Raw genomic sequence first — 27876 nt, forward strand, 5'->3', positions numbered from 1 at the left:
AGTGGTTTGCAAAAGTATTTCGGCCCCCTTGAAGTTTTTCCACATTTTGTCATATTACTGCCACAAACATGAATCAATTTTATTGGAATTCCACGTGAAAGACCAATACAAAGTGGTGTACACTTGAGAAGTGGAACGAAAATCATACATGATTCCAAACATGTAAAAAAAACAAAAAAAAACTGCAAAGTGGGGTGTGCGTAATTATTCAGCCCCCCTGAGTCAATACTTTATAGAACCACCTTTTGCTGCAATTACAGCTGCCAGTCTTTTAGGGTATGTCTCTACCAGCTTTGCACATCTAGGGACTGAAATCCTTGCCCATTCTTCTTTGCAAAACAGCTCCAGCTCAGTCAGATTAGATGGACAGCATTTGTAAACAGCAGTTTTTTAGATCTTGCCACAGATTCTTGATTGGATTTAGATCTGGACTTTGACTGGGCCATTCTAACACATGGATATGTTTTGTTTTAAACCATTCCATTATTGCCCTGGCTTTATGTTTAGGGTCGTTGTCCTGCTGGAAGGTGAACCTCCGCCCCAGTCTCAAGTCTTTTGCAGACTCCAAGAGGTTTTCTTCCAAGATTGCCCTGTATTTGTCTCCATCCATCTTCCCATCAACTCTGACCAGCTTCCCTGTCCCTGCTGAAGAGAAGCACCCCCAGAGCATGATGCTGCCACCACCATATTTGACAGTGGGGATCTTGTTCAGAGTGATGTGCAGTGTTAGTTTTCCGCCACACATAGCGTTTTGCATTTTGGCCAAAAAGTTCCATTTTGGTCTTCTCTGACCAGAGCACCTTCTTCCACATGTTTGCTGTGTCCCCCACATGGCTTGTGGCAAACTGCAAACAGGACTTCTTATGCTTTTCTGATAACAATGGCTTTCTTCTTGCCACTCTTCCATAAAGACCAACTTTGTACAGTGCATGACTAATAGTTGTCCTATGAACAGATTCCCCCACCTGAGCTGTAGATCTCTGTTGCTCGTCCAGAGTCACCATGGGCCTCTTGACTGCATTTCTGATCAGCGCTCTCCTTGTTCGGCCTGTGAGTTTAGGTGGACGGCCTTGTCTTGGTAGGTTTACAGTTGTGCCATACTCCTTCCATTTCTGAATGATCGCTTGAACTGTGGGATGTTCAAGGCTTTGGAAATCTTTTTGTAGCCTAAGCCTGCTTTAAATTTCTCAATAACTTGATCCCTGACCTGTCTGGTGTGTTCTTTGGACTTCATGGTGTTGTTGCTCCCAATATTCTCTTAGACAACCTCTGAGGCCCTCACAGAGCAGCTGTATTTGTACTGACATTAGATTACACTCAGGTGTACTCTATTTAGTCATTAGCACTCATCAGGCAATGTCTATGGGCAACTGACTGCACTCAGATCAAAGGGGGCCGAATAATTATGCACACACCACTTTGCAGTTATTTATTTGTAAAAAATGTTTGGAATCATGCATGATTTTCTTTCCACTTCTCACGTTTACACCACTTTGTATTGGTCTTTCACGTGGAATTCCAATAACATTGATTCATGTGTGTAGCAGTAATGTGACAAAATGTGGAAAACTTCAAGGGGGCTGAATACTTTTGCAACCCACTGTATATATATATATATATATATATATATATATATATATATATATATATATATATATATATATATATATATATATATATATATATATATATATATATATATATATATATATATATCTGCCTCCATATCCCTCTCGCTTCAGGTTCCCTTTAATGCTGGGACCCAATATTGGTACATTAGAAAGCTGAAACCCGTATACAATTGTAATCTAGTGCCTTATGTTTTCTTACTGTGGGGCTTGAGAGCTCTTTTCTGCCTACGGATAAATGTTAATCAGCATAGTATGTGCACAGAGAAACTCTGCCCAGATAGGCGTATACAGGCAGTGACACCCAGGCCACACCTATGACTCACTGCAGAGGAAAACGAAACTAACAGTCCTGTTTTCCTCGATCTTCATGAAGAGAACAAATGTAAGTTATTTTGGGAAAGCTTTTTAGTTCAATGGCAATATTTACATTTATAGGTTCATCTTCTTGGAAATCAGAGCTTATACTGTGTTTTTATGCATGCCTGCTCTGAAGTAAAGAAATCAACATATATAATAAATACTAGATTGCTGACTAGTTTCATAAAGCACATTTTTATTCAAAGTGAAAACTGAAACCGATGATATGCAGCGTAACCATTGTGAATTCTAGTGCTACAGAGCTCTACAGTATTCTTTCCGGAAATTAACCCACTGGTTTCATTTCTCTCAAGGAATCGATCCCCTGAACCTTTCCATCGCAAGCCTGGGAAAATCACAGATTTCTTCCCTTCAACCCCGCACAGAAACAGAGGTATTGTGTCTCTCATGTGCTATGGTATAGCTGGTGATACTTTTATGTCATATAATCACATTAGTCTGAAGTGTTACACCGTTCATTGAAAAGCTGATATAAAACAGACTAAGGTGCGTACACACTATATATAATAATGAATTAATGGTCTCACATGTATTTCTCAAAATTTATCAAAATCTTTATTTTATGAGTTATCAAATGCTAAAATAGTTGGGGATAGGGAATGTAGGGGAATAGGGAACAGATAAAACCAGTAAACACATTGCGGAGCTATATAATCCACTTTGCTGGCCAGCTTTTACATTTGAGGAACCATTCATACGTACATACACACAGACATACCAGAAATTGACAAACTTGATCTAGGGTGGTACCACCAGGCTGTCTAGTGCACTATATGATATATATATATATATATAGGTTGACTGATCAGTTTTTTGGTAGTCCTAAGCTGTTTGCATAGTCAAAATGCTAGATCCCAAGAAGCGTATTTAAAGTCCAGTTCAGTTTGCAATAATAAGCAGATATTAGGCAGGTATTAGTGCAGGATAGCTTTAAAGCAGAGAATAGCAAGCAGTTTTCTTATTTGTCAAAAAGTAAGCATAGCAGCTAAAGGCAGTCCGGTATTGCCACCGAATGGCAATGGACAATTATCTCCCCACTCCCTCTGGTTTCAGATCGTCTCGGACGGCTGTCTGAAGGCTGTGGCTATCTGAGGGGTTCACGCTGAGCGGCGGTGTGCGGGCCCTTTGGCGGCTGCGTCCAGCCTGCTTGCTCACCGGGTCTCCGCTGTCACCTTTCCTCCTCGCTTCAGCGTCTTCAGCATCTCAGGCGTCCTGTACAGTACGTAGAGTTTCCAGTCCTGGCCAGACGTGGTATAGCTCCGCCCACCGACGCGTTTCACGCCGCTTGGGGCGTTTCCCCAGGGTGTGACGTCACTCCGTTCTACGCTTCTCTTATGTTCAGTGTCGTCTCCTCCCATCTCCATTCTGATAGGGCCTGGAATATATTGCATTTAAAGCAAGGAACTTTTTTCAAGAGAGTAACACATTGTTCAAAGCTGCCACTAGATGGCAATGAGACAAATTAAGGAAAAGTCAGCAGAGGCCGCAAACAGGCTTTTCGTCCTTGCAACAGAACGATATTTTTTCTTTCTTTTAGATTCATTTCATTTCTATTATATTGGAAACTTTCACAAGGAACTGGCATACAGAGGGGATTCCACAAAGCGCCACATGTCAGTCAACACAGTGCATGCATACCTTGCAGCTCATACCCAATGATATCAGAAATATCTATCTATATGCTTCCAAACGCAGGAAAGCCTTTAGGTCCAAGTCTCTGTTGAGGCCATGCGGATACAAAGGTCTCAGCTTATATATCCACATGGCCTCCTTACAGTAAAGCAAATCATCATAGTCGCCTCTTCGGGACGACACATTTAGCCTATAGAGCCCCTTCACCACTGTGCCCTCTAGGCTGCCCCCATGTACCTCAGCATAATGTGCTGCCAACTGGCTTTTTTCCTCATCACCATTCTCAATGTGGCGTAGGTGCTCCAGTACCCTCTCTTTTAACATTCTTTTGGTTTTTCCTACATATTTAAGTTTGCAGGGACATTCAATCATATAGATTACTCTTTTGGTTTGGCAATTTATATGTGATCTTATTTCATAGGTTTTTGTCTCAGAGCTGTTAGTGAAAGTCTTGTTGTCATGTCTACTAATGAATGGACACAGTCTACACTTCCCACATCTATAGGTCCCATTGGGAGTCATCTTGTTTAACCAAGTGGTATTGTCTCTCACATATTCACTATGGACCAGTTTGTCCTTTAGATTTTGTGCCCGTCGTGCAGTCAATAGTGGTCTAGGACCTATAATTTGCGCTATTTCTGGGGATGAGGTAAGAATCCCCCAGTTTTTTGTCAGCATTTCTCTAAAGTCTTCCCAATGCGACCCATATCTAGACACCATCCTAATGAACTGGTCATTTTCATCTTTATCTTTTTTCACTAGTGGGGGTTGGATCAGGGAATATCTAGTCAGATTCCAGGCTCTTTTAAGGGCCCTTCGAAGTGTTCTATGAGAATAGCCCCTTTCACGGAATCTTTGATACAGCTCGCGTGCTTCACGCTTAAACAGTTCATCTGTTGAGCAATTGCGACGTAGACGTACGAATTGTCCGTAAGGTGTGCCTTTAATTAGAGAGGGAGGATGGTGGCTAGAGGCATGTAGCAGGCTGTTTCCCTCAATCGGTTTTCTGTAGGTTGAGGTCATTAATTTGTTGTTTTGTACTGTCACCCTTAGATCTAGGAATGTCAAGGATTGATCACTAACAGTGTAAGTCAATTTAATATTTTTATCATTTTTGTTTAATCGTTCAAGGAATTTAACCAATTCCTCTTCAGTGCCTGTCCAGACCAGGAACACGTCATCTATATAGCGAAGCCAGAGGGCGGCATGTGCTCGATAGCCCTCATCCCTATAGACCTCTTGATGTTCCCATAGGCCCAGATGGAGACAGGCGTATGCTGGAGCACACGCCGCCCCCATAGACGTGCCCCTGGTCTGTCTGTAATAACCACCGTCAAACAAAAAACAATTGTAATTGAGTATTAGCTCCATTGCATCAATCACAAAGTGATTGGTTAAATCAGCTTCCGAATAGAATGCCTCAAGGAAGAAACTGACTGCCCTGAGTCCCTCCCCATGGGGAATCGACGTGTATAATGATTCCACGTCAATCCCGACAAGGAGGGACCCAGGGGGACAAATAAATTTGTCCAATTCTCCCAAAAGGCTCTTTGTGTCCAGCACAAAGGAAGGGAGTTTTTTTACCAATGGCTTCAGACGTTCGTGTATATATTTGCCCAACCTTTCTGTTGGTCCTCCTATTCCGGCCACAATGGGCCGTCCAGGTGGTTTGCTAGGATTTTTATGAATTTTGGGAATGATGTAGAAAGCTGGAATGTTAAAGGACTCTACCCTCATATATTCTCTCTCGACCTCAGTAATTACCTGGTTATTCCACGCATCGTCCACCAAGTCATTGACCCTTTGGACAATGTATGCAAATGGATTACCTTCTAGTTTACAATAAGTCGTTTTATCTTTTAGTTGTCTTTTTATTTCCGCAACATAGTCTCCCTCTTTGAGGAGGACTATGTTGCCACCTTTATCTCCTGGTTTTATCACCAGATCTTTTGCTTGTTGTAGTTAAGGCTTGTCTTTCTTTTTTCGTCAAGTTAGATTTTTGCACATTCTTAGTCCAGTCAAATCTATCTAGATCTTGTTTAATAGTTTCCAAAAATACTGATATTTGTTTTTAGACAGAGGGGGCATTTTTATTGATTTTTTACGTAGTCTAGTTGGAGAAAGTAGGTCTGAGGAGGGTTCACAGGAAAAGCTCAGAGGTTCTTCTACATATTCATTTAAGTGATTACTTTCATCTTCCTCACTATTCTCTTTGTTTTCACAGAGCTCAATTAGATCTGTTAGTACCTTTTGATCATTGATATCTAATTGGGAATTAGTATCATCTCCGCCTTCCATTTCTTCTAGAGTGTCTTCCCCCTCTTGATGCCACAGTCTGAATGCCACTTTGCGCAAGAACAAGGTTAGGTCCTTATAAATTTCAAAAGGATCACCTCCTATTTGGGGAGAGAATGACAACCCTTTATTCAAAACTGACAAGTGGCTGTCATTCAACTGGAAATCAGAGAGATTTATAACCATATTTGTATTAATTACTTTACTCCCTGACTGTCTTGGCTCCGTGTCTTCATACCTCTCTCTTCCTGTCTGTTCTGCCTCTCTTGATAGTTTTCATCCTCCTCTTCGTAACTCGCTCCTTCCCATCTCCCTTTTCCCCGCCTTTATCTTCCTCCCCTTCCTCTGCGAGTAGTTCCCCATCCCCTTCCCCTCTGTCTCCTTTATGGGTGGTCTTCGCCTAAAAAAGTGACATTTTTCCTCGAGCTGGCTCCTGATGCTATAGAGGTATCAGTTTCTCCACCTGAGCCCTCTCCTGAAGATCTTCTATCTCTTCGCCTCTGATTTCTATTCCTTTTCTTTAAAAGTCTCAGGGAGGGATCCAACGCTTCATCTATATCCCAGTTTGCTAGATCTTTGGCAAATTTTGCCTGTTTGTCTTTTTTAATTTCACTTTGATTTTTTTGAATTTGATTTTTTTAATTGTTCATTGAAGGAGGGAAAGTGCTCATTGCCTTGAAACATATTCAGTACCTTCACACTTTCCTGTACCTCCAAAGTGATTTCCCTCAATTGCTGTGTCTCCTCCTCAGCAAAGAGTTCTAAGATTTCTAACCCCCTCTTCAGGGCACTGGTTTTCCATTTTCCTATAAATCTTTCAGTATGTAAATTTTCTGCTGGGATAATGCGTTCTAGGATACCCTCCGGTATGACTTTAGCTTTGGAATATGAATCTAGTAGTGACAGATTCCACTTTCTTTTAAGTTGTTTAACCAGCAAATTTTTATGTATTTGAAAATGGCCTCTAAGCTCTTGAAAACCTGATCTATCTGTTAGATTGTTTTCATTAAATGAAGCTCTGATTTCTTCATCAAGATCTTCACTAATGCAATAAGCCATAGTCATTCAGTTTTGAGGGAAAAAGGGGGAGGGGGGAAGGAAGGGTTAATTAGGTAGATATATAGGTGGGTTTTGGGCAATAGACGACACCAATGAGAAACAGATATCTCAACTATATCTAAAAGGTGAACTCTCAATTGCAGAAAATAGGACAATCTATCCCGTAGTTACAAATCTTAATAGTAGAGGTGACTAGACCTCATGGATCTGCATGGCAGTGCGTGCTGCAGCATCTATTTTCTGTGGACTCACAGTCCCCTAGAGTACTATATGCAAAAATTGCAGCACTGCACTTCAATACACAACCAGTCTATACGATATATATAATAATAAATTAATGGTCTCACATGTATTTCTCAAAATTTATCAAAATCTTTATTTTATGAGTTATCAAATGCTAAAATAGTTGGGGATAGGGAATGTAGGGGAATAGGGAACAGATAAAACCAGTAAACACATTGCGGAGCTATATAATCCACTTTGCTGGCCAGCTTTTACATTTGAGGAACCATTCATACGTACATACACACAGACATACCAGAAATTGACAAACTTGATCTAGGGTGGTACCACCAGGCTGTCTAGTGCACTATATGATATATATATATATATATAGGTTGACTGATCAGTTTTTTGGTAGTCCTAAGCTGTTTGCATAGTCAAAATGCTAGATCCCAAGAAGCGTATTTAAAGTCCAGTTCAGTTTGCAATAATAAGCAGATATTAGGCAGGTATTAGTGCAGGATAGCTTTAAAGCAGGGAATAGCAAGCAGTTTTCTTATTTGTCAAAAAGTAAGCATAGCAGCTAAAGGCAGTCCGGTATTGCCACCGAATGGCAATGGACAATTATCTCCCCACTCCCTCTGGTTTCAGTTCGTCTCGGATGGCTGTCTGAAGGCTGTGGCTATCTGAGGGGTTCACGCTGAGCGGCGGTGTGCGGGCCCTTTGGCAGCTGCGTCCAGCCTGCTTGCTCACCGGGTCTCCGCTGTCACCTTTCCTCCTCGCTTCAGCGTCTTCAGCATCTCAGGCGTCCTGTACAGTACGTAGAGTTTCCAGTCCTGGCCAGACGTGGTATAGCTCCGCCCACCGACGCGTTTCACGCCGCTTGGGGCGTTTCTTTAGGGTGTGACGTCACTCCGTTCTACGCTTTTCTTATGTTCAGTGTCGTCTCCTCCCATCTCCATTCTGATAGGGCCTGGGATATATTGCATTTAAAGCAAGGAACTTTTTTCAAGAGACTAACACATTGTTCAAAGCTGCCACTAGATGGCAATGAGACAATAGGAAAAGTCAGCAGAGGCCGCAAACAGGCTTTTCGTCCTTGCAACAGAACGATATTTTTTCTTTCTTTTAGATTCATTTCATTTCTATTATATTGGAAACTTTCACAAGGAACTGGCATACAGAGGGGATTCCACAAAGCGCCACATGTCAGTCAACACAGTGCATGCATACCTTGCAGCTCATACCCAATGATATCTATCTATATGCTTCCAAACGCAGGAAAGCCTTTAGGTCCAAGTCTCTGTTGAGGCCATGCGGATACAAAGTCCTCAGCTTCTATATCCACATGGCCTCCTTACAGTAAAGCAAATCAACATAGTCGCCTCTTCGGGCCGACACATTTAGCCTATAGAGCCCCTTAACTACCGTGCCTTCTAGGCTGCCCCCATGTACCTCAGCATAATGTGCTGCCAACTGGCTTTTTTCCTCATCACCATCCTCAATGTGGCGTAGGTGCTCCAGTAAGGTGCGTACACACGTCCAAATTTGTTTGGCCAATCACTGCCCAATTTTTCCAACTATATGTAGTATGAGAATTTACCTACACAATCTGTTCATACAATTCAAAATCTGTTGGCCCTTATACTACATGGAAGTGGTACAATTGGCCTACTCATTGGCCAATTGTAAGTTAAGAATGGCCTTAAAGAGACAGTGAAGCGGAAAAAAAATATGATATAATGAATTGGTTGTGGACTATGAATAATTACTAGAAGATTAGCAGCAAAGAAAATATTCTCATACTTTTATTTTCAGGTATATAGTGTTTTTTTTCTAACATTGCATCATTCTATAATATGCGCAGATTACACAACACTCAGCATTCAAAATTATTCTTTCAGAGCAGCCTGTGAAGTAATGACCTCTCCTCTGGCAGAGAAAAAGTAAACAGTTCACTTACAGTTGAGATAATAAAAGTCAGATAACAGCCCTCTCCACGACTAACTTATGCTGGGAATACACGGTTCGTTTTTGCCTTCGTTTAAACCTTCGTTTCGATTGTGCCTTTTGTCCTTCTCGATCCCGAAATAATCGATCATACGGTTAATATCACCACCCACGGTTTCGTTTTTTTCGATTCTGATGGTTTCGTTTTTCCAATGATCGAAGGCTGCAAAGAAACGAAACGAAAATCCCTTTTTACAGGGACGGACTAGCATAAACGAATATATAATCGATCTGAACAGCCATCAAGCCTACCAATGGCTCGATTAGATGGATAAAGAGAGATAATATCAAACATGTTCGATCACTAGTCGTTCGTTTTTGGGGTCTATTAATCGAAACTATAATGAGATTATGACTATTTTCACATACGTTTTCAACACTCGATTCGTTTACCGAACGAATCGAAGGTTTAAACGAAGGCAAAAACGAACCGTGTATTCCCAGCATTAGTCGGAGAGCTTAATGGCTTGTTTGCATAGAGATAACAACTGGAGTTTCTCAACTCTTCCTGTACTGGAAACAATTAGACTGATGTATCTGATCTTAATGTTTTATTTCTTAGCTGTACTACACATACAAATCATATCATAATTTTTTTTTTCGCTTCAGTGTCTCTTTAAAGTCTAGTACCCACCCCACCGATATGGAGATATGGAATGGCCATTAGTAACATTCTCATCAGAGCAGCATGTTGTTTGGGAAACTGCACTTCAAGGCTTGCAGAATGTGACAGTGACATTGTTGTGGGTCTCTGGAACATTAACACTAAAGGTGGCCACACACCATACCATTAAAAGATCCAATTTTTCACCAATTTGATAAATATGATCAGTTGTCCCGAAAAATCGAAAGCTTTTTTTTTTGTTTTCAATCGAGAAATGCGATTGAATTTCCTGTTTTTTTCTGATTTATTTATTTATTTTGAGATTGAACATGTTGGAAAATTCAGCCTAATTTTATCAAGAATTGTATGGTGTGTGTGATGGACTGTGAAAATGTATTCAACTAGAAAAATTGAGGGTTTTTTTTCATTCATTGAAGAATTTCTTGTTTTTATTCAATTAAAGAAGATCGAGAGTGTTGGATTTTTCTGATCAATTTTTATCAAAATTTGTATGGTGTGTGGTAGATTTTTTGATGTACAGACCTAAGCAATTTTTTTCTGAGTTTTCAATCATTTTTTTCATAATTGGAGAAAAATTTAACGTAGGTGTGTGATGCATTGGTCAGATTTTGAAATGTTACAATCAATCAGAAAAAAATGATTGTAATTCTTGAATTGAAAAGATATTTTAAAAAATTGTATGGTGTGTGGCCACCTAAAGACATGTATTTCCACTTTCACCACACTGAGGCTAGTGATTAATGCAGAGGGGTTGAAGGTGGAAGCAGTGCAGCATCTGGTGATCTTATGAAAGTCCATGGAAATGAATTTGTTGCAAGGCAGAATTCAGCAATTATCTTTTTGTAATTTTTTTTCTCTTTTCTGGCCATGTCAGGATCATTATACTAAAACTTTGGAGAACCATGCCACAATTTTAATGGTGGAGTAAAAGGAAACACAATTAGCCCATAATAATAATAAAATAATAATAATATTATTAATTCTGTTAGGAACTTTTACACACTACCGATCCAAATGTCTTTTTTTTCTTTAGGTTTAGTTCCTACTATTTTTTCTGATTTTGAATTAGGAATTGCTAAAATTGTCCTTCTGGTTCTTGACCTGTCTGTATGCTCACTGCTTTCTGTAGCCTATTTCATTATTTTTGTGTTTTATTTTCTCTTTGTTTATTTTGAGTTTTGCATAGTAGTACTGTATTAGCAAATAGTGTGGCCTGTACTAGTGGTACATATTTTGAATTATTTACCCTTAGTGAGGCGGTGAACATGCTGTGGGCTCTTTTCTCTTTATTAAAATGCTCCATTAATTTGAGTCACTAAATATGGAAGACAGATGTCCACCATGGTGGAACCATGTGTGTTCTGTCACCAGCCCTCGAACAAGATGTGTACGGGGATATATAGTATGCACAATTTGGGGAAAGAGGCGCCCTGGTAGATTAAAACTTTAAAAAGCAGTTTAAAATTGAAAAGGAAACGAGGTAGCTTACGTCAATGACAACAAAATCTTAATAAAAGATTTTATTTAGCACAGGCAACGCGTTTCGTGGGTCTGAGCCGGCTTCCTCAGGCCAATAACAGTAGCAAATAGAAAAATCAATTTAGCATAGGGAGCCTAAGGAGGCTCCCTATGCTAAATAGATTTTTCTATTTGGCACCTTTGAGGACAGGGTTGGGGGACTCTGCTCTATGGGACCCAGAATCTTCCCTCAACCAAAGGAAGTATTCTAACTTCCTCTCCATACTATCTCACAGGCTTGCTTTAGTGGAATATAGCAAACTTACCTGAAACATTATTTGCTACTTTACGATGAATTATTGACATGCTTTAGAATCAATTAAATAAAAACACATCCAACATCCTTTACAATATATCTATAATAATTACTATGTTCTCTAATGTTCTATATGTTAAAGGAGAAGAGAGGTGTGCCAGTCCCGAAGATCAAGACCAAAGCATGTTTCCAAGTACAAGCACCAGACTGCTCTCCATACAGACACCCAAGAAAAAGAGGGCTAGATTTACTGACCAAGAGCTCCATGCACTTGTAGACACAATTTTGCAAAACATTGAGCAGTTATTTGGATCTAAAAAACTCAATGCTGCAAGTAAAGCTGCAGTCTGGGATACTGCTGTGCAGAAGGTAAATGATAAAGGTGGAATGAAGCGAACCCTTCTGGAATGCAAGAAGAGATGGAGTGACTACAAAGTCAAAGTTAAGAAAAAAGTTGCAGCAGCAAAGCTGAAGAGCTCAGAGGATGGCAATGAGGAACCTTGGACAGACATGTTGAGCCAAAGGGAATTGAATGTTGCTAGGTTTTACAAATGGGATACAGAAAGCACCGATGTCATCCATGTTTCTGACGAATCTAGGGATACAGGTAAATATACTGTATGACTATACACTCCTACTTAAACCTGCAAAATGACAGTCACTAAAACTATGGCCTGTTTATTTTTTTTTAAAGCAGTCTAAACATCTGCTAAATGAGTATCCATGACCCTGTACAAGATCTCCTCTAGTTTTACATCTCCTGTGTGGAATTACTGCATGTACAGAGGTTTCAAGGCAGGTCAGGGCAAATGTCTTCTACACAATGCAGTTATGTTAAAACAGAAGAGCAGGGGCGTAGCAATAGGGGTTGCAGAGGTAGCGACCGCATCGGGGCCCCGAAGGGCCCTCTGTCGACTACAGTATTAGCTCTCTATTGTTCCTGCGCTCATAATAATCACTTCTATAGATACTTTGAATAGTGGTAATCCTTAACAAACTGTTCCCCATCCCCTTCTTGCACCTCTGACACTGTAGTTGTCCTTGGCAGGTTTTGGTGCGCCGTATCAATTGTTATGTATAGAGTGCTTGGGGGGCCCCATGTAAAACTTGCATCGGGGCCCACTGCTCCTTAGCTACGCCACTGCAGAAGAGGTTATATGGACGTCTCTCTAACTTATGTACAAGCTTTGACAGAAGTGTTTGGGGCAGACAGTGTTACACATGCTTCCCAACCATCCCAGTTTTGCCAGGACGGTTCCGTGGTTCCATCCTTGTGTCCTGATTGCAAAGCAGCAGCAGTGGAGTGATCACAGCCGCACACTGAGTGAGCTGTAATGACAGCCCAGGAGAGTTGGCTAAAGTTCAGATCATGCCATTCTGTCATTGCAGTACGGTGTGCTGCTGGTAGAGCAATGCTGGAATGGAGAGAGAGAGAGAGAGGTGAATTATTGCTTACCTTCCCTTTTCTGGTCTCTGCATAGTGTGAATTGAGGGAAGGGAAACTCAAATACACCGGGGAACTGTATAAGGTAGGCACTAGACGCCAGGGATCTGTATAGGTGAGGGAGAATGGGGGGCACTAGACACCAGGGAGCTGTAAATGGGAGGGAGGGGGCAACTAGACACCAGGGGTAACTGTATAGGTAAGGCAGGGGAGCCACTAGACACCAGAGAACTGTATGAAAGGGGGGGGGGGGGGGGGGCACAAGGCACCAGGGAATGCTGTATAATGGAATGAGAGGGACCATTAGATTATCAGGGAATGCTGTATAGGGGAGGAAAGATCACTAGACTACCTGGGAATGCTGTATAGGGGAAGGGGGCCCACTAGACGACCAGGGAAAACGTTATAAGGACGGCTGCCACTAGACTAGGGAATACTGTAATGGGGAGGGGGATATTTAGAACACCAGGAAATACTGTAAGGAGAACATCATGGAGATCGCTATGAGTCTGGGCTACAGACTGGAGGGCTTGATGTTCGGGGGTTAAAGGTGATCCTCCACCTAATTGTCTTTGAGGGGGACCTCTGCTTATTGCTGTGAAATGCTTCTGAAATATGTATGAGGAATGTGCTGCCTAATCATGTTTCTTTTAGGGGGAAACACTGCCTAGCTATGTTGACTAAGGTCAACACGCTACTACTGATTATGCTTTTGGAGAGAAATGCTACGAAATTATTTATTTTTTATTGGCATGGATAGGTTGTTTAGTTGCATTACTTAAAGGATACACGAAGTGACATGTGACATGATGATAGACATGTGTATGTATAGTTCCTAGCACACAAATAAATATGCTGTGTTCCTTTTTTTCTTTCTATGTCTTAAAGAGTTAAATACAAGTTATGTAAGTGGCTGACTCAGTCCTGACTCAGACAGGAAGTAACTACAGTGTGACCCTCACTGATAAAAAATTCCAACAATAAACCACTCTCCTAGCAGAAAACGGCTTCTGAGAGCAAGAAAGAGATAAAAAGGGGAATTTCTTATCAGTGAGGGACGGTCACACTGTAGTCACTTCCTGTCTGAGTCAGGACTGAGTCATCCACTTACATACCTGATATTTAACTTGTTCAGACAGAGAAAGAAAAAAACACAGCATAGTTACAGTGGGTTGCAAAAGTATTCGGCCCCCTTGAAGTTTTCCACATTTTGTCATATTACTGCAACAAACCTGAATCAATTTTATTGGAATTCCACATGAAAGACCAACACAAACTGGTGTACACGTGAGAAGTGGAACGAAAATCATACATGATTCCAAACACTTTTTTACAAATAAATAACTGCAAAGTGGTGTGTGCATAATTATTCGGCCCCCTTTGATCTGAGTGCAGTCAGTTGCCTATAGACATTGCCTGATGAGTGATAATGACTATAGTGCACCTGTGTGTAATCTGTCAGTACAAATACAGCTGCTCTGTGAGGGCCTCAGAGGTTGTCTAAGAGAATATTGGGAGCAACAACACTGTGAAGTCCAAAGAACACACCAGACAGGTCAGGGATCAAGTTATTGAGAAATTTAAAGCGGGCTTAGGCTACAAAAAGATTTCCAAAGCCTTGAACATCCCACGGAGCACTGTTCAAGCGATCATTCAGAAATGGAAGGAGTATGGCACAACTGTAAACCTTCCATGACAAGGCCATCCACCTAAACTCCCCGGCCGAACAAGGAGAGCACTGATCAGAAATGCAGTCAAGAGGCCTATGGTGACTCTGGACGAGCTGCAGAGATCTACAGCTCAGATGGGAGACTGTCTATAGGACAACTATTAGTCATGCACTGTACAAAGTTGGCCTTTATGGAAGAGTGGCAAGAAGAAAGGCATTGTTAACAGAAAGCATAAGAAGTCCCATTTGCAGTTTGCCACAAGCCATGTGGGGGACACAGCAACCATGTGGAAGATAGTGCTCTGGTCAGATGAGAACAAAATGGATTTTTTTGGCCAAAATGCAAAACGCTATGTGTGGCGGAAAACTAACACTGCACATCACTCCGAACACACTATCCCCACTGTCAAATATGGTGGTGGCAGCATCATGCTCAGGGCGTGCATCTCTTTAGTAGGGACAGAGAAGCTGGTTAGAGTTGATGGGAAGATGGATGGAGCCAAATACAGGGCAAACTTTGAAGAAAACCTCTTGGAGACTGCAAAAGACTTGAGACTGGGGCAGAGGTTCACCTTCCAGCAGGATAATGACCCTAAACATAAAGCCACGGCAACAATGGAATGGTTTCAAACAAAACATATCTATGTGTTAGAATGGCCCAGTCAAAGTCCAGATCTAAATCCAATCGAGAATCTGTGGCAAGATCTGAAAACTGCTGTTCACAAACGCTGTCCATCTAATCTGACTGAGCTGGAGCTGTTTTGCAAAGAAGAATAGGCAAGACTTTCAGTCTCTAGACGTGCAAAGCTGGTAGAGACATACCCTAAAAGACTGGCAGCTGTAATTGCAGCAAAAAGGTGGTTCTACAAAGCAGTGCAGTTTCTAGGCTAAAATTTACCCAGGGCGAGGGTGTAAAAATTGCACCCCCCCGAGCAAGGTATGGGTGCCCGCAGTATAGGTTAGCCAAGTCTAGTTGCACTTAGTATAGGTCCCCCAGTATAGGTAGCCAAGAATAGGTATCCCAGTATAGGTAGCCAGGCATAGGTGAGCCAGTATAGTTGCCCCCGCTATAGGTTAGCCAGGTAGGTGCCTCCAGTATAGGTAGCCAGTATAGTTGCCCCCAGTATAGGTTAGATAGGCAGGCGCCCCCGGTATAAGTTAGATAGGTAGGTGCTCCAGTACAGGTTAGCTAGGTGGGTGCCTCTAATATAAGTAGCCAGAATAGTTGCCCCCAGCATAGGTTAGATAAGTAGGTGCCCCCCAGTATAGGTTATTTAGGTAGGTGCCTGCAATATAGGTAGCCAGTATAGTTGCCACCTGTATAGGCTAGCTAGGTAGGTGCCCCCAATACAGATTAGATAAGTGCCCCCAGTATAGGTTAGATAGGTAGCTGCCCCCCCAGTATAGGTTAGGTAGCTGCCCCCCCCCCAGTATAGGTTAGATAGGTAGGTGCCCCTCAGTGTAGGTTAGATAGGTAGGTGCCCCCCAGTACAGGTTAAATTAGGTAGCTGCCCCCTAGTATAGGCTAGATTAGACAGGTGCCCCCCAGTATAGGTTAGATTAGGTAGCTGCCCCCCCAGTATAGGTTAGATAGGTAGGTGCCCCCCAGTATAGGTTAGATTAGGTAGCTGCCCCCCCCAGTATAGGTTAGGTAGGTGCCCCTCAGTATAGGTTAGGTAGGTGCCCCCCAGTATAGGTTAGATAGGTAGCTTCCCCCCAGTATAGGTTAGATTAGGTAGCTGCCCCCCGGTGTAGGTTAGATAGGTAGCTGCCCCCCCCCCCCCCCCCGTGTAGGTTAGATTATGTAGCTGCCCCCCAGTGTAGGTTAGATTAGATTAGGTAGGTGCCCCCCAGTGTAGGTTAGATTAGGTAGGTGCCCCCCAGTGTAGGTTAGATTAGGTAGGTGCCCCCCAGTATAGGTTAGAGATAGGTAGCTGCCCCCCAGCGTAGGTTAGATTAGGTAGGTACCCCCCAGTGTAGGTTAGATTAGGTAGGTGCCCCCCAGTGTAGGTTAGATTAGGTAGGTGCCCCCCAGTGTAGGTTAGATTAGGTAGGTGACCCCCAGTGTAGGTTAGATTAGGTAGGTGCCCCCCAGTGTAGGTTAGATTAGGTAGGTGCCCCCCAGTGTAGGTTAGATAGGTAGGTGCCCCCCAGCGTAGGTTAGATTAGGCAGCTGCCCCCCATCGTAGGTTAGATTAGGTAGGTGCCCCCAGGATAGGTTAGATAGGTAGCTGTCCCCAATAATGGAGGGGGGAGCCGCGGGGAGGGCAGCCCTCCCTCTCCTCTCCCGGGCGCCCTCCGTGCTCCCCCCTCAGATGCAGAGTCCGTGAGCAGGCAGGGAAGCGCTGTTTACAGCTCACCTGCCTGGCTCCAAGCGCTGCTCTCTCGCCGCTGGTCTGTCTCCTCTCTCTGTATACGTACTGATACACGCTGCTTCCGGCTACAGGAAGCAGCGTGTATCAGTACGTATACAGAGAGAGGAGACAGACCAGCGGCGAGAGAGCAGCGCTTGGAGCCAGGCAGGTGAGCTGTAAACAGCGCTTCCCTGCCTGCTCACGGACTCTGCATCTGAGGGGGGAGCACGGAGGGCTCCCGGGAGAGGAGAGGGAGGGAGAGGTCAGGCTGCCCTCCCCGCGGCTCCGGCTCCCACCTCCGTTATAGCGCCCTCCTCCCAACAGCGCCCCGGGCGGCCGCACGCCCCGCACGGGGCAAGAAACGGGCCTGCTACAAAGTATTGACTCAGGGGGCCGAACAATTACGCACACCCCACTTTGCAGTTATTTATTTGTAAAAAATGTTTGGAATGATGTATGATTTTCGATCCACATCTGACATGTACACCACTTTGTATTGGTCTTTCACGTGGAATTCCAATCAAATTGATGCATGTTTGTGGCAGTAATGTGACAAAATGTGGAAAACGTCAAGGGGGCCGAATACCTTTGCAACCCACTGTATTTGTGTGCTAGGAACTATACATACACATGTGTATCATCATGTCACATGTCACTTCAGGTATCCTTTATGTAATGCAAGTAAACGACCTATCCATACCAATAAAAAAAAAAAAAGCATAGTTATTTGTGTGCTAGGCACTGTACAAACACATGTCTATCTCTTGTCACATGTCACGTCGGGTATCCTTTAACTACCTGCAGAATCAGTGATAGGTTTTCTGCTTGCATTACTTAACTAGCTGCAGAATCAGTGACAAAGATAGGTTTTTGTTACTTGCATTACTTAACTTTCTTGCCGGTTATCCCGAGCTCAGCTCGGGGTAACCTGCGCAGGAGGATTGCTCAGGCCCCGCTGGGCCGATTTGCATAATTTTTTTTCCTACACTTGACTAGCTGCGTGTGGTACACGATCGCCGCAGCTACCCACCGATTCGCCGCTACCCGCCGCACTGAGCTGCCCCCCCAGACCTCAATCAGTGCCAGGAAGCGCTGAGGGGTGGATCGGGATTCCCTCTGACGTCCATGATGTCGATGACATCATCCCGCCCCGTCGCCATGGCGACCGGGGAAGCCCTGCAGGAAATCCCGTTCTGAACGGGATTTCCTGCTTACTCTGATCGCCGGAGGCGATCGGAGTGGGTGGGGGGTTGCTGCCGCTCAGCGGCTATCATGTAGCGAGCCCTGGGCTCGCTACATGATTTTGAAAAAAAAAAAATTTAAAGTGCTGCACTGCCTCCTTGCCGGCGGGAATTGGACCGGCAAGGAGGTTAAAGTGAACCTAAACTGAGAAGAATATGTTTTTTTTTTTTCCTTTTAAAATAATACTAGTTGCCTGACTCCTGCTGATCCTGTGTCTCTAATACTTTTAGCCACAGCCCCTGAACAAGCATGCAGATCAGGTGCTCTGACTGAAGTCAGACTGGATTAGCTGCATGCTTGTTTCAGGTGTGTGATTCAGCCTCTACTGAATCAGCAGATCAGCAGGACTGCCAGGCAACTGGTATTGTTTAAAAGGAAACATCCATATTCCCATAGTCCCCAACCGTCCCATTTTCGTCTGGACTCTCCCGATTTTGGGGGGGCTCTCCCGCTATCCCGGTATGAGCCCCCAAGTCCCAGGCGGCTGTCAGTATTGACAGCCGTCCATAACAGGAGGGGAGCAGTGCAGTGGAGGGAAAGCTGTGGGCAGCGGCGGAGAAGGGGGCCATCTCCCCCCCCTCCCTTCCATCACCTTAGAATGCTCTCCCCTCCGAAACGAAGTGTGGCGGCGTTTGGCACTTGGCAGCGGGCGGGACTTACCTTTCGTGTCGCTCCAAGCCGGAAATTCTGGTTCTGCAGCCGCTGCTCTGGTCTGGATCAGACCAGAGTAGTGGCAAATCATCCCGCGCCGGCGACGAGACCAGACAAGACAGAGAAACGGAAGGTAAGTTCCGCTCCTCTGCCAGCCACCGCACTTAGTTTCCGGAGGGGGACAGCGAGGGAGGGAGAGCACCCTAAGGTGTGGGAAGGGGGTAGATTTCCCCCTTTCTCCACCGCTGCCCACGGCTCTCCCTCTTCTCTGCGCTGCTCCCCTCCTGGGGGGGGGGGGAGGGGGACACACCTGGCTACCTATTCTGGGCACATATACACCTGCCTACATATACTGGCTACATATACACCTGCCTATATACTGGGACATATACACCCTGGCTACATATACTGGCAACATATACCCATGACTACATATACTGGGCACATATCCGCCTGGGTATATATACTGGGCACATATCCGCCTGGGGTATATATACTGGGCACATATGACCCCTGGCTACATATACTGGGCACATATCCCCCTGGCTACATATACTGGGAACATATCCCCCTGGCTACATATACTGGGAACATATCCCCCTGGCTACATATACTGGGAACATATCCCCCTGGTTACATATACTGGGAACATATCCCCCTGGTTACATATACTGGGAACATATCCCCCTGGCTACATATACTGGGCACATATCCCCATGGCTACATATACTTGGCACATATCCCCCTGGCTACATATACTGGGCACATATCCCCCTGGCTACATATACCTCTGGCTACATATACTGGGCACATATACCTCTGGCTACATATACTGGGCACATATACTCCTGTCTATATATACTGGGACATATGCACCTGGCTACATATACTGGGCACATATACCCCTGCCTACATTTACTGGGACATATACCCCCTGATTACATATACTGGGCACATATACCCCTGACTACATATACTGGGAACATATACCTCTGGCTACATATACTGGGCACATATATCCCTGGCTACATATACTGGGGACATATACCTCTGGCTACATATACTGGGCACATATATCCCTGGCTACACATACTGAGGACAACTGGTTGTTTGCCATTATGTGCATTTAGTGGTGAAAAGCTGTCTCTTATTATGTGCATTTGGTGGTGAAAAGCTGTCTCTTATTATGTGCATTTACTGGTGAAAAGCTGTCTCTTATTATATACATTTAGTGGTGAAAAGCTGTCTCTTATTATGTGTATTTAGTGATGAAAAGCTGTCTCTTATTATGTGCATTTACTGGTGAAAAGCTGTCTCTTATTATGTGCATTTACTGGTGAAAAGCTGTCTCTCATTATGTGCGTTTACTGGGGAAACACTGTCTGTCATTATGTGCATTTACTTCATATTTTTTTTATGTAACTACATTAGCTGGTATAACTACATTACAGTTAGCCCCACCCACGGGCAGGGTATATGAGGGATATATTTATTTAAAAATATAAGGGCATCAATATTAAAAAAAAAAAAATCTTTCAAAAAACGTTATGGTAGGCGTGACTTGGGGGTGTGGTTAGGGTGTGGCCTGTGTTCTGATTTCTAATTTTAAAATGTTGGGAGGTATGATATTCCTCTCAGTTTAGGTGCACTTTAAGTACCCACAGAATCAGTGGCATGGATAGGTTTTTATACTTGCATTACTTAACTAGCTGCAGAATCCGTGATATGGATAGGGTTTTTATACCTGCATTACTTAACTAGCTGCAGAATCCGTGATAGGATAGGCTTTTTTACTTGCCTTACTTAACCACTTGCCGACCGCGCACTCATACCGTGCGTCGGCAAAGTGGCAGCTGCAGGACCAGCGACGCAGTATTGCGTCACCAGCTGCAGGCTGATTAATCAGGAAGCAGCCGCTCGCGCGAGCGGCTGCTTCCTGTCAATTCACGGCAGGGGGCTCCGTGAATAGCCTGTGGGCCGCCGATGGCGGCTCGCAGGCTAAATGTAAACACAAGCGGAAATACTCCGCTTTGTTTACATTGTACGGCGCTGCTGCGCAGCAGCGCCGTAAGGCAGATCGGCGATCCCCGGCCAATCAGCGGCCGGGGATCGCCGCCATGTGACAGGGGACGTCCTGTCACTGGCTGCACAGGACGGATAGCGTCCTGTGCAGCCCGGAACACCAGGGGGGCCAGGTAGGAGAGGGAGGGGAGGGGATTTCGCCGCGGAGGGGGCTTTGAGGTGCCCCCCCCCACGCAACACCGGCAGGCAGGAGCGATCAGACCCCCCCAGCACATCATCCCCATAGTGGGGGAAAAAGGGGGGCGATCTGATCGCTCTGGATGCACCCTGATCTGTGCTGGGGGCTGTAGAGCCCACCCAGCACAGATCACAAATAACAGCGCTGGTCCTTAAGGGGGGGGGGGGGGTAAAGGGTGGGTCCTCAAGTGGTTAAAGAAAACCTGAACTGAAAATTAAAAGTCAAAATAAGCATACACAAGTCATACTTACATTCCATGTAGTCTACTCCTCAGTGTAGATTCAGCAGAAAATCAATCATTGGCAAAATGGCGAAAAATTGTAAAATTTAAAATATGTGCAAACATAGACAAAGAAGAAGTAGGTTTTTTCCAGAGTAAAATGATCTCTCTCTCCCGCGCTGGGCAGAGAGCAAGACTTCTGCCGCCACTGATATCTGGAGGGGGGAAAGAGGGGGAGCCCCAAGGTTGGGGAAGGGGGAGGGATACGTCCCTCCTTCCCCACCGCTGTGCCTATCGCTCCCACTTCTCTCCACTTCCACCCCTCCTGGGGACATCTATACACCTGGTTATACTGGGGACACGGTAAGTCCTACCTACCTATACTGGGGACAACTATACACCTGGCTACCTATACAGGGGACGTATACCTGGCTACATATACAGGGGACACCTATACCCCTGGCTACATATACTGGAGACATACAGTATATACCCCTGGCTACATCTACAGGGGGCACCTATACACCTGGCTACATATACTGGGGGACACATACACCCCTGGCTACATATACAGGGTGCACCTATACCCCTGGCTACATATACAGGAGGCACATATACCCCTGGCTACATATACTGGGCATATAAACCCCTGGCTACATATACTGGGGTCACATATACACCTGGTTACATATACTGGGGACACATATACACTTGGCTACATATACTGGGCGCATATACCCCTGGCTACATATACTGGGGATATATATCCCTGGCTACATATACTGGGGACATATATCCCTGGCTACATATACTGGGCGCATATACCCCTGGCTACATATACTGGGGATATATATCCCTGGCTACATATACTGGGGACATATATCCCTGGCTACATATACTGGGCACATATACCCCAGGCTACATATACAGGGGACAGCTATACACCTGGATACCTATACTGGGGACACCTATACGCCTGGCTACCTATACTGGGGACAGCTATACGCTTGGCTACCTATACTGGGGACAGCTATACGCTTGGCTACCTATACTGGGGACAGCTATACGCTTGGCTACATTTACTGGGGACAACTATACGCCTGGCTACCTATACTGGGGACACTGGCCGTCTGTCATGTGCATTTACTGGTGAAAGGCTGTCTGTCAAAAATCTGAAGCGGGAGCCACCGCTGCATAAATTACTTTACTTTTCTCCTGTGTTGCTGTCACTTACAGTAGGTAGTAAAAATCTGACAGAAGCGACACCTTTTTGGACTAGTCCATCTCTTCATAGGGGATTCTCAGGGATTTATTTATTTTTAAAAGCACTTAGTGAATGGCAGTTGCTCTGTCCAACAGCCAAAAAACTGTGTAGCGATCAGGGAAGCTGGCCAGCATCATTGTTTGAGGGGCCATTCACATCACAAATGCGGATGGCCACGCATGCGGAACGCAACGCATGCGAACGCACGCCATCCGCGTTTGTGTGCGTTGCGTGGCTGATCCCATCACTGAAAAGTGAATGGGACAGCCACACGTTTTAGCAAAATCTGCGTGCAGCATGCGTTCCCGGATCGCACAGGTCCGGAACGCATGCAGTGTGAACATCAGACAGTGCACTCTATGTACTGTCTGATGTCGTGCGTGTCGGCCTCCTGCACGCGTTTCCAAAACGCGGCTGGAAACGCGTGCAGTCTGAACGGGCCCTAAATCCTTTTTAGGGAATATCTTTATAAAGAACTAGTAAAAAAAAAAGCCTGCCCATTAAAAAATGGGCGCTATATTACAGGCGCTCCCCCCTCCCCCTTTCACCCAGCTATGTGAGCACAGATGTGTCCAACTCGCCCGTCCTTCACCGCTGTCTGCAGCATATGCACACAGGGAGATGTTGCTTGCTTGGCAGTTGGAAAAAGCTGCTATTTCCCACAATGCAATGAGGTTCACAGACAGAAAACTGTCAGGTCTGGTAGCAGTGACACACACACACAGGGACAGGATGCAGAGACACAGGGGTTTTATTATATAGGATAAAAGCCTTGCTGAGAATCCCCTATGGCGAAATGGATTAGTCCAAAACCTGTCACTTCTGTCAGATTTCAACAACCTACTGTAAGTGACAGCAACATAGGAGAAAAGTAATTTATGGCTCATTTTACTCTGGAAAAAACGTACTTCTTATTTGCCTATGTTTGCACATATTTTAAATTTTACATTTTTTTGCCATAGTGCCCCTTTAATATTGTGCAGATTTGTTGTTGCAATACAGAAGACAAGTATTTGTCATGACATTGTCATTGGAGAATCACAGCCCTAACAGAGGAGTCATTGTGTCACTGACCTTAGCAAAGTCTGGTTTAACACATAAATGCTATGCTGGCGTGAGCTCCATATCAGGAATTTCTCCACTCCTAGTCTAGCCCTGGCAAGACATTGTGCATGAGAAAGAGGCATGTGTGCATGGATATGGACGTGGATCAGGGGCATAACTAGACTTGATAGGGCCCCCCTGCAAAAATGATAGCATGGGGCACCTTTTGTCTCCGAACACAATGTGAGTGCGAGCCCGTGAATAGCAGCAGAGAGTGTTCTGCTGTGGAGCAGCTTCTGGAAGCAGAAAAAAATTACACATACTCCTGCACACGGTTTTCGTGTGTGAATGGGGAGGTTTCTTTGCTTATTAGCTGCACTTACAGTGACTTTTTTCCCCCACTTTTGGGGGAGAAAAAGTGAGTCTTATAGTCCAAAAAATACAGTATATGTTTACTATCCCCTGTATGGGAAAGATTTGTTCCTTTTCAAGATATGTTGATAATTTTTTTATGAATGTTGTACATTTTTTTGTATTCTAATAAAAACATTGATGGTGCAGGGATGCATATACCATAGGGCATGGACACAGGCCGGGTTCACGCTGCTAACCTGCAGTTGCAATTGACTGATTTTGCTCCTCCAGATCAGCTGATTGCACCGCTGCACCAAAAAAAAAAAAAAGTATAGAGATTACTGTGGCAGTGCGCCGTAACCTCCAGGCCAAGCAGGAAGTGATGCTGTCTAGCATTCACTTCCTGTGGCCTAAATTTGAATAACGCAGAAGTGTCTTGCAAAAATATGCTTCTGCGCATGCTCCGCAATGCGATTTGCAAGAAATAAAAAAACTGTGTCGCTATAGACTTAGAGAGTCTGAAGCGAGAATAAATCTCGCTTCAGACCTCATAGATAGCAGGGGCATGTGTGCCCCTGCTAAACTACCGCTATCGCGCCGCTAAACGGGGGTCCCTTCACCCCCAAATCCCCTCGGTGCAGCGGGGGAGAGCTTCCTGGTTGGGGCAGGGCTAACCGCCGCAGCCCTGCCCCACGCACGTCTGTCAGCGCGTATCTCCGCCTCTCCCCCGCCCCTCTCAGTCTTCCTTCACTGAGAGGGGCGGGGGAGAGGCGGCGATGCGCCGCTGATAGACTCGACTGGAGGCAGGGCTGCAGCCGTTAGCCCTGCCTCCAGGAGCGACCAAGTCTGCGACCAAGTCTTGCGGGGGTGGGTTTGGGGGTGAAGGGACCCCTGTTTAGCCGCGGGATAGCGGCGGTTTAGCAGGGGCACACATGCCTCTGCCAACTATGAGTTCTGAAGCGAGATTTATTCTCGCTTCAGAGTCTCTTTAAATGACTTCCGGTTAGCAGCACAAGTTGCTCAACAATGCACTGTTGCTCCAGCATTGAATCGGGCACTTCTGGCGGGATGCATCGCACTAGGTGTGAAATGCTCCAAAGCCTTTCATTGGCGTAGCTTTGGCCTGCTGCCAAATAGGCCAATGCAATGCACCATTGTGAAAGGGGCCTCAATATCAGGTGTGGAACTTCAAGCAATTAATAGTGCAGAACATGAACATATAAATACTGATTTTATAGAAATGTTTCATTGTATTAACTAAGTAGAAGCATTTTAAGATTTTGCTTTATTTTTCCTTAGGTAAAGTGGATTCTGAGGATGATGATAATGGCCTATGTGAAGTGATTCCCATAGAGAGCATGCAAGTAAAGCATCCTCAAGAGGAATCTCATCCACAGTCTTCTGAAGCAGTGTCAGGACAGCCATCCAATTACTCTAAAGCAAAGTTGCCCCAAGTTGTGCAAGAGCCTACATCCACTCAGCCTTGTCATCAGCAGTTACCACAATCGGAGCTAGACCAAATTATTGCCCAACAAAAGCAAACCAATGAGATTCTGAAGAGCATGCAGGAGAGTGTTTCCGCAAGCATGCAAATGCAGAAGAAAATAAATCGTATTATAAAAACTAACTTTATTGAGTTGCAAAAATCAATGATGTCCATTCAGAAAAAATCTAATGAGCAGAATGGAGCTCTGGAACGTACAATAAAAAGCCTCCATGACAAGATAGACGATATCAAAATCCAACTTCAGGAAAAACGTCTGCAAGATCTAATGAATAGTGATGACTCAGACCTGGAAGGAAGCTCTCCATTAACCAGGGAAACTAGCCCTTTAAATAAAGTATCTAAGTCAGCACAGAGGAAGACTCTGGATCCATCCACTGCACATGGCCCATCGCAGAAGAAAAGAAAGAAAAATGATAAATGACTTTTGCCTAAAAGAGCTACTAGCTAAATGACATGTGGATAATAAGGACATGTAAATTTGATGCAGGAAGGTACCGCCATCCTTTTGCTCCTCCAGATTCAAAGAAAAAAAGTCACATGTTCCTCCTACCTCTAAAGGTGCTGATCATATGCTTTTAGGGAGAAGTTTATGGACCCCAACTCCACTTTGCCATGTTTTCTATCGACAGCATAAATGCTCTAAAGCTGACCAGGTGGTGGAGATACCAACATCGCCATAGAGAATAAGGACCATGATGCTAGAAGCCCCACCCACTGGTCTACCTCATGTCATCTATATAGTTGATAGTTGAGAGCAGCCTTTTGTTTCCTAATTATGTGGCAGAACTGGACGCAGAAGGCCACTGTACCAAGAACCAAAGATCCGCATGTTGTAGGTAGAAAGGTCCAAATGACTTTTTTTTAGGCTTTGAGGACCAAGGGTTAGGTGTACTTAACCGAATACTGTTATCCTTCAAAGAAATACTGTAGGTGGCAACTAAGTCTTACTTTCATAACTCGGTTGTCGTATAACGTCAGGCAAGAAAGTTCACCCAGTTCTTTTTGTCATTTAAAAAAAAATATATAGTGCTGACAGCTACTCATGGGTCCCATAGGAATCTTAGAGACTTATTTTAGTATCTCTTGTGCTCTGTTCTCTGACTTGGGCCTGGGAAAATTGTCAGTGGTTTGAAACCCTCTCCAGCTGAAGATATTTCAGACAGTGATTGAAGTTTAATTGTTTAGTGATCTGTTAAAATCGCATCACACAAAACGTCATTCATATGACCCTGCGGCAGAATCCTCCGATGGTCATATGCATAGCGCCGCCCCTCAACAAACTCCCTGCTGGACAGAAAGTATGTCACTGGTATTCCCGGCTTTCCCCGCCGTATTCCCATCATTCCGTACTGCAACCTTATTTAAAATTTCGTCATCAGCCATTGACTTTTAATACTTCTGCCACCGCTGCATTGCCTCGGAAGTCCGATGGTAACTAGCAGCCGATTTGGCACTTCCAGCTCAATGCGGCAAGTGTGCTAGGCTCTATTGTCTTGCATTGTTGTTGGGTTATCCTGCGGTAAACCAGTAACCCAACACACACTTACAAGGCAAGTGTAAAAGGGTCTCAAGTAAACCTACAAGGTTTTTAAATGGAGAGATATTTACCTTGGGATAGGTGTAGGTGTTTACTATGGCCTGATATGTGTTCAGTTGTCCTGTCTGCACTGTCCACTTATGCTTCCACCCAAAGCTGAACTCAGAGACTAGAAGATTGGTAAAAAGTTTATTTTTCACTTAATATTCAGAAAAAGTTATGACTTGCGTGTCTGTTTCCACAAATGCAGTCCCAAACCCCATGTGTGTCAACGTCCAGTGCATAGCCCCGCCCTCTTTCAGAGAAATGCTGTGGTGCTTATGTGGCACTACCTCCGAGAGAATGCCTCTATCTGAGGGCAGAGCTATGTATGGGAAGTTGGCAAAAGCAGGGCTCGGATACTGCATTAAAAGAAACAGACCAGGTATTATAATTTTCTCTGAATACAAGATTGGTAAAATGTTTGTTTTTTTATGTTATAGTCTCTTTAAGCATACATTTGCACTCCAAAAACAAACAACATTGTTATGTCATGTGTTTAAACTGGCCAATACGCTAAGAATGTAATCTTGCTAGACATCAGTTCTGTGGTTGACCTTTTCCACTCTGATTCTGTCAGGTCTCTACCTCCTCACAGTAGAGCAAGGGGGTGGCCTAGCATCACTGGTATTGGGGGGGGGGGGGGAATCTGGCATGCTATAGCT

The 27876-nt window shown here is 44.4% G+C and overlaps 1 protein-coding gene across 1 annotated transcript; it reads left to right on the forward strand.

The window, feature by feature from the left end:
- Positions 1-1959: 1959 nt before the first annotated feature.
- LOC137522774 (myb/SANT-like DNA-binding domain-containing protein 4) lies at positions 1960-27816 on the forward strand. The gene is made up of 4 exons (XM_068242849.1): positions 1960-2013; positions 2303-2382; positions 11769-12233; positions 25428-27816. Coding segments are annotated over exons 1-4 (1176 nt in total). The 5' UTR covers positions 1960-2011; the 3' UTR covers positions 26057-27816.
- Positions 27817-27876: the final 60 nt, after the last annotated feature.

Source organism: Hyperolius riggenbachi, chromosome 6, assembly GCF_040937935.1.
Source record: "Hyperolius riggenbachi isolate aHypRig1 chromosome 6, aHypRig1.pri, whole genome shotgun sequence".
Taxonomy (NCBI): Eukaryota; Metazoa; Chordata; class Amphibia; order Anura; family Hyperoliidae; genus Hyperolius; species Hyperolius riggenbachi.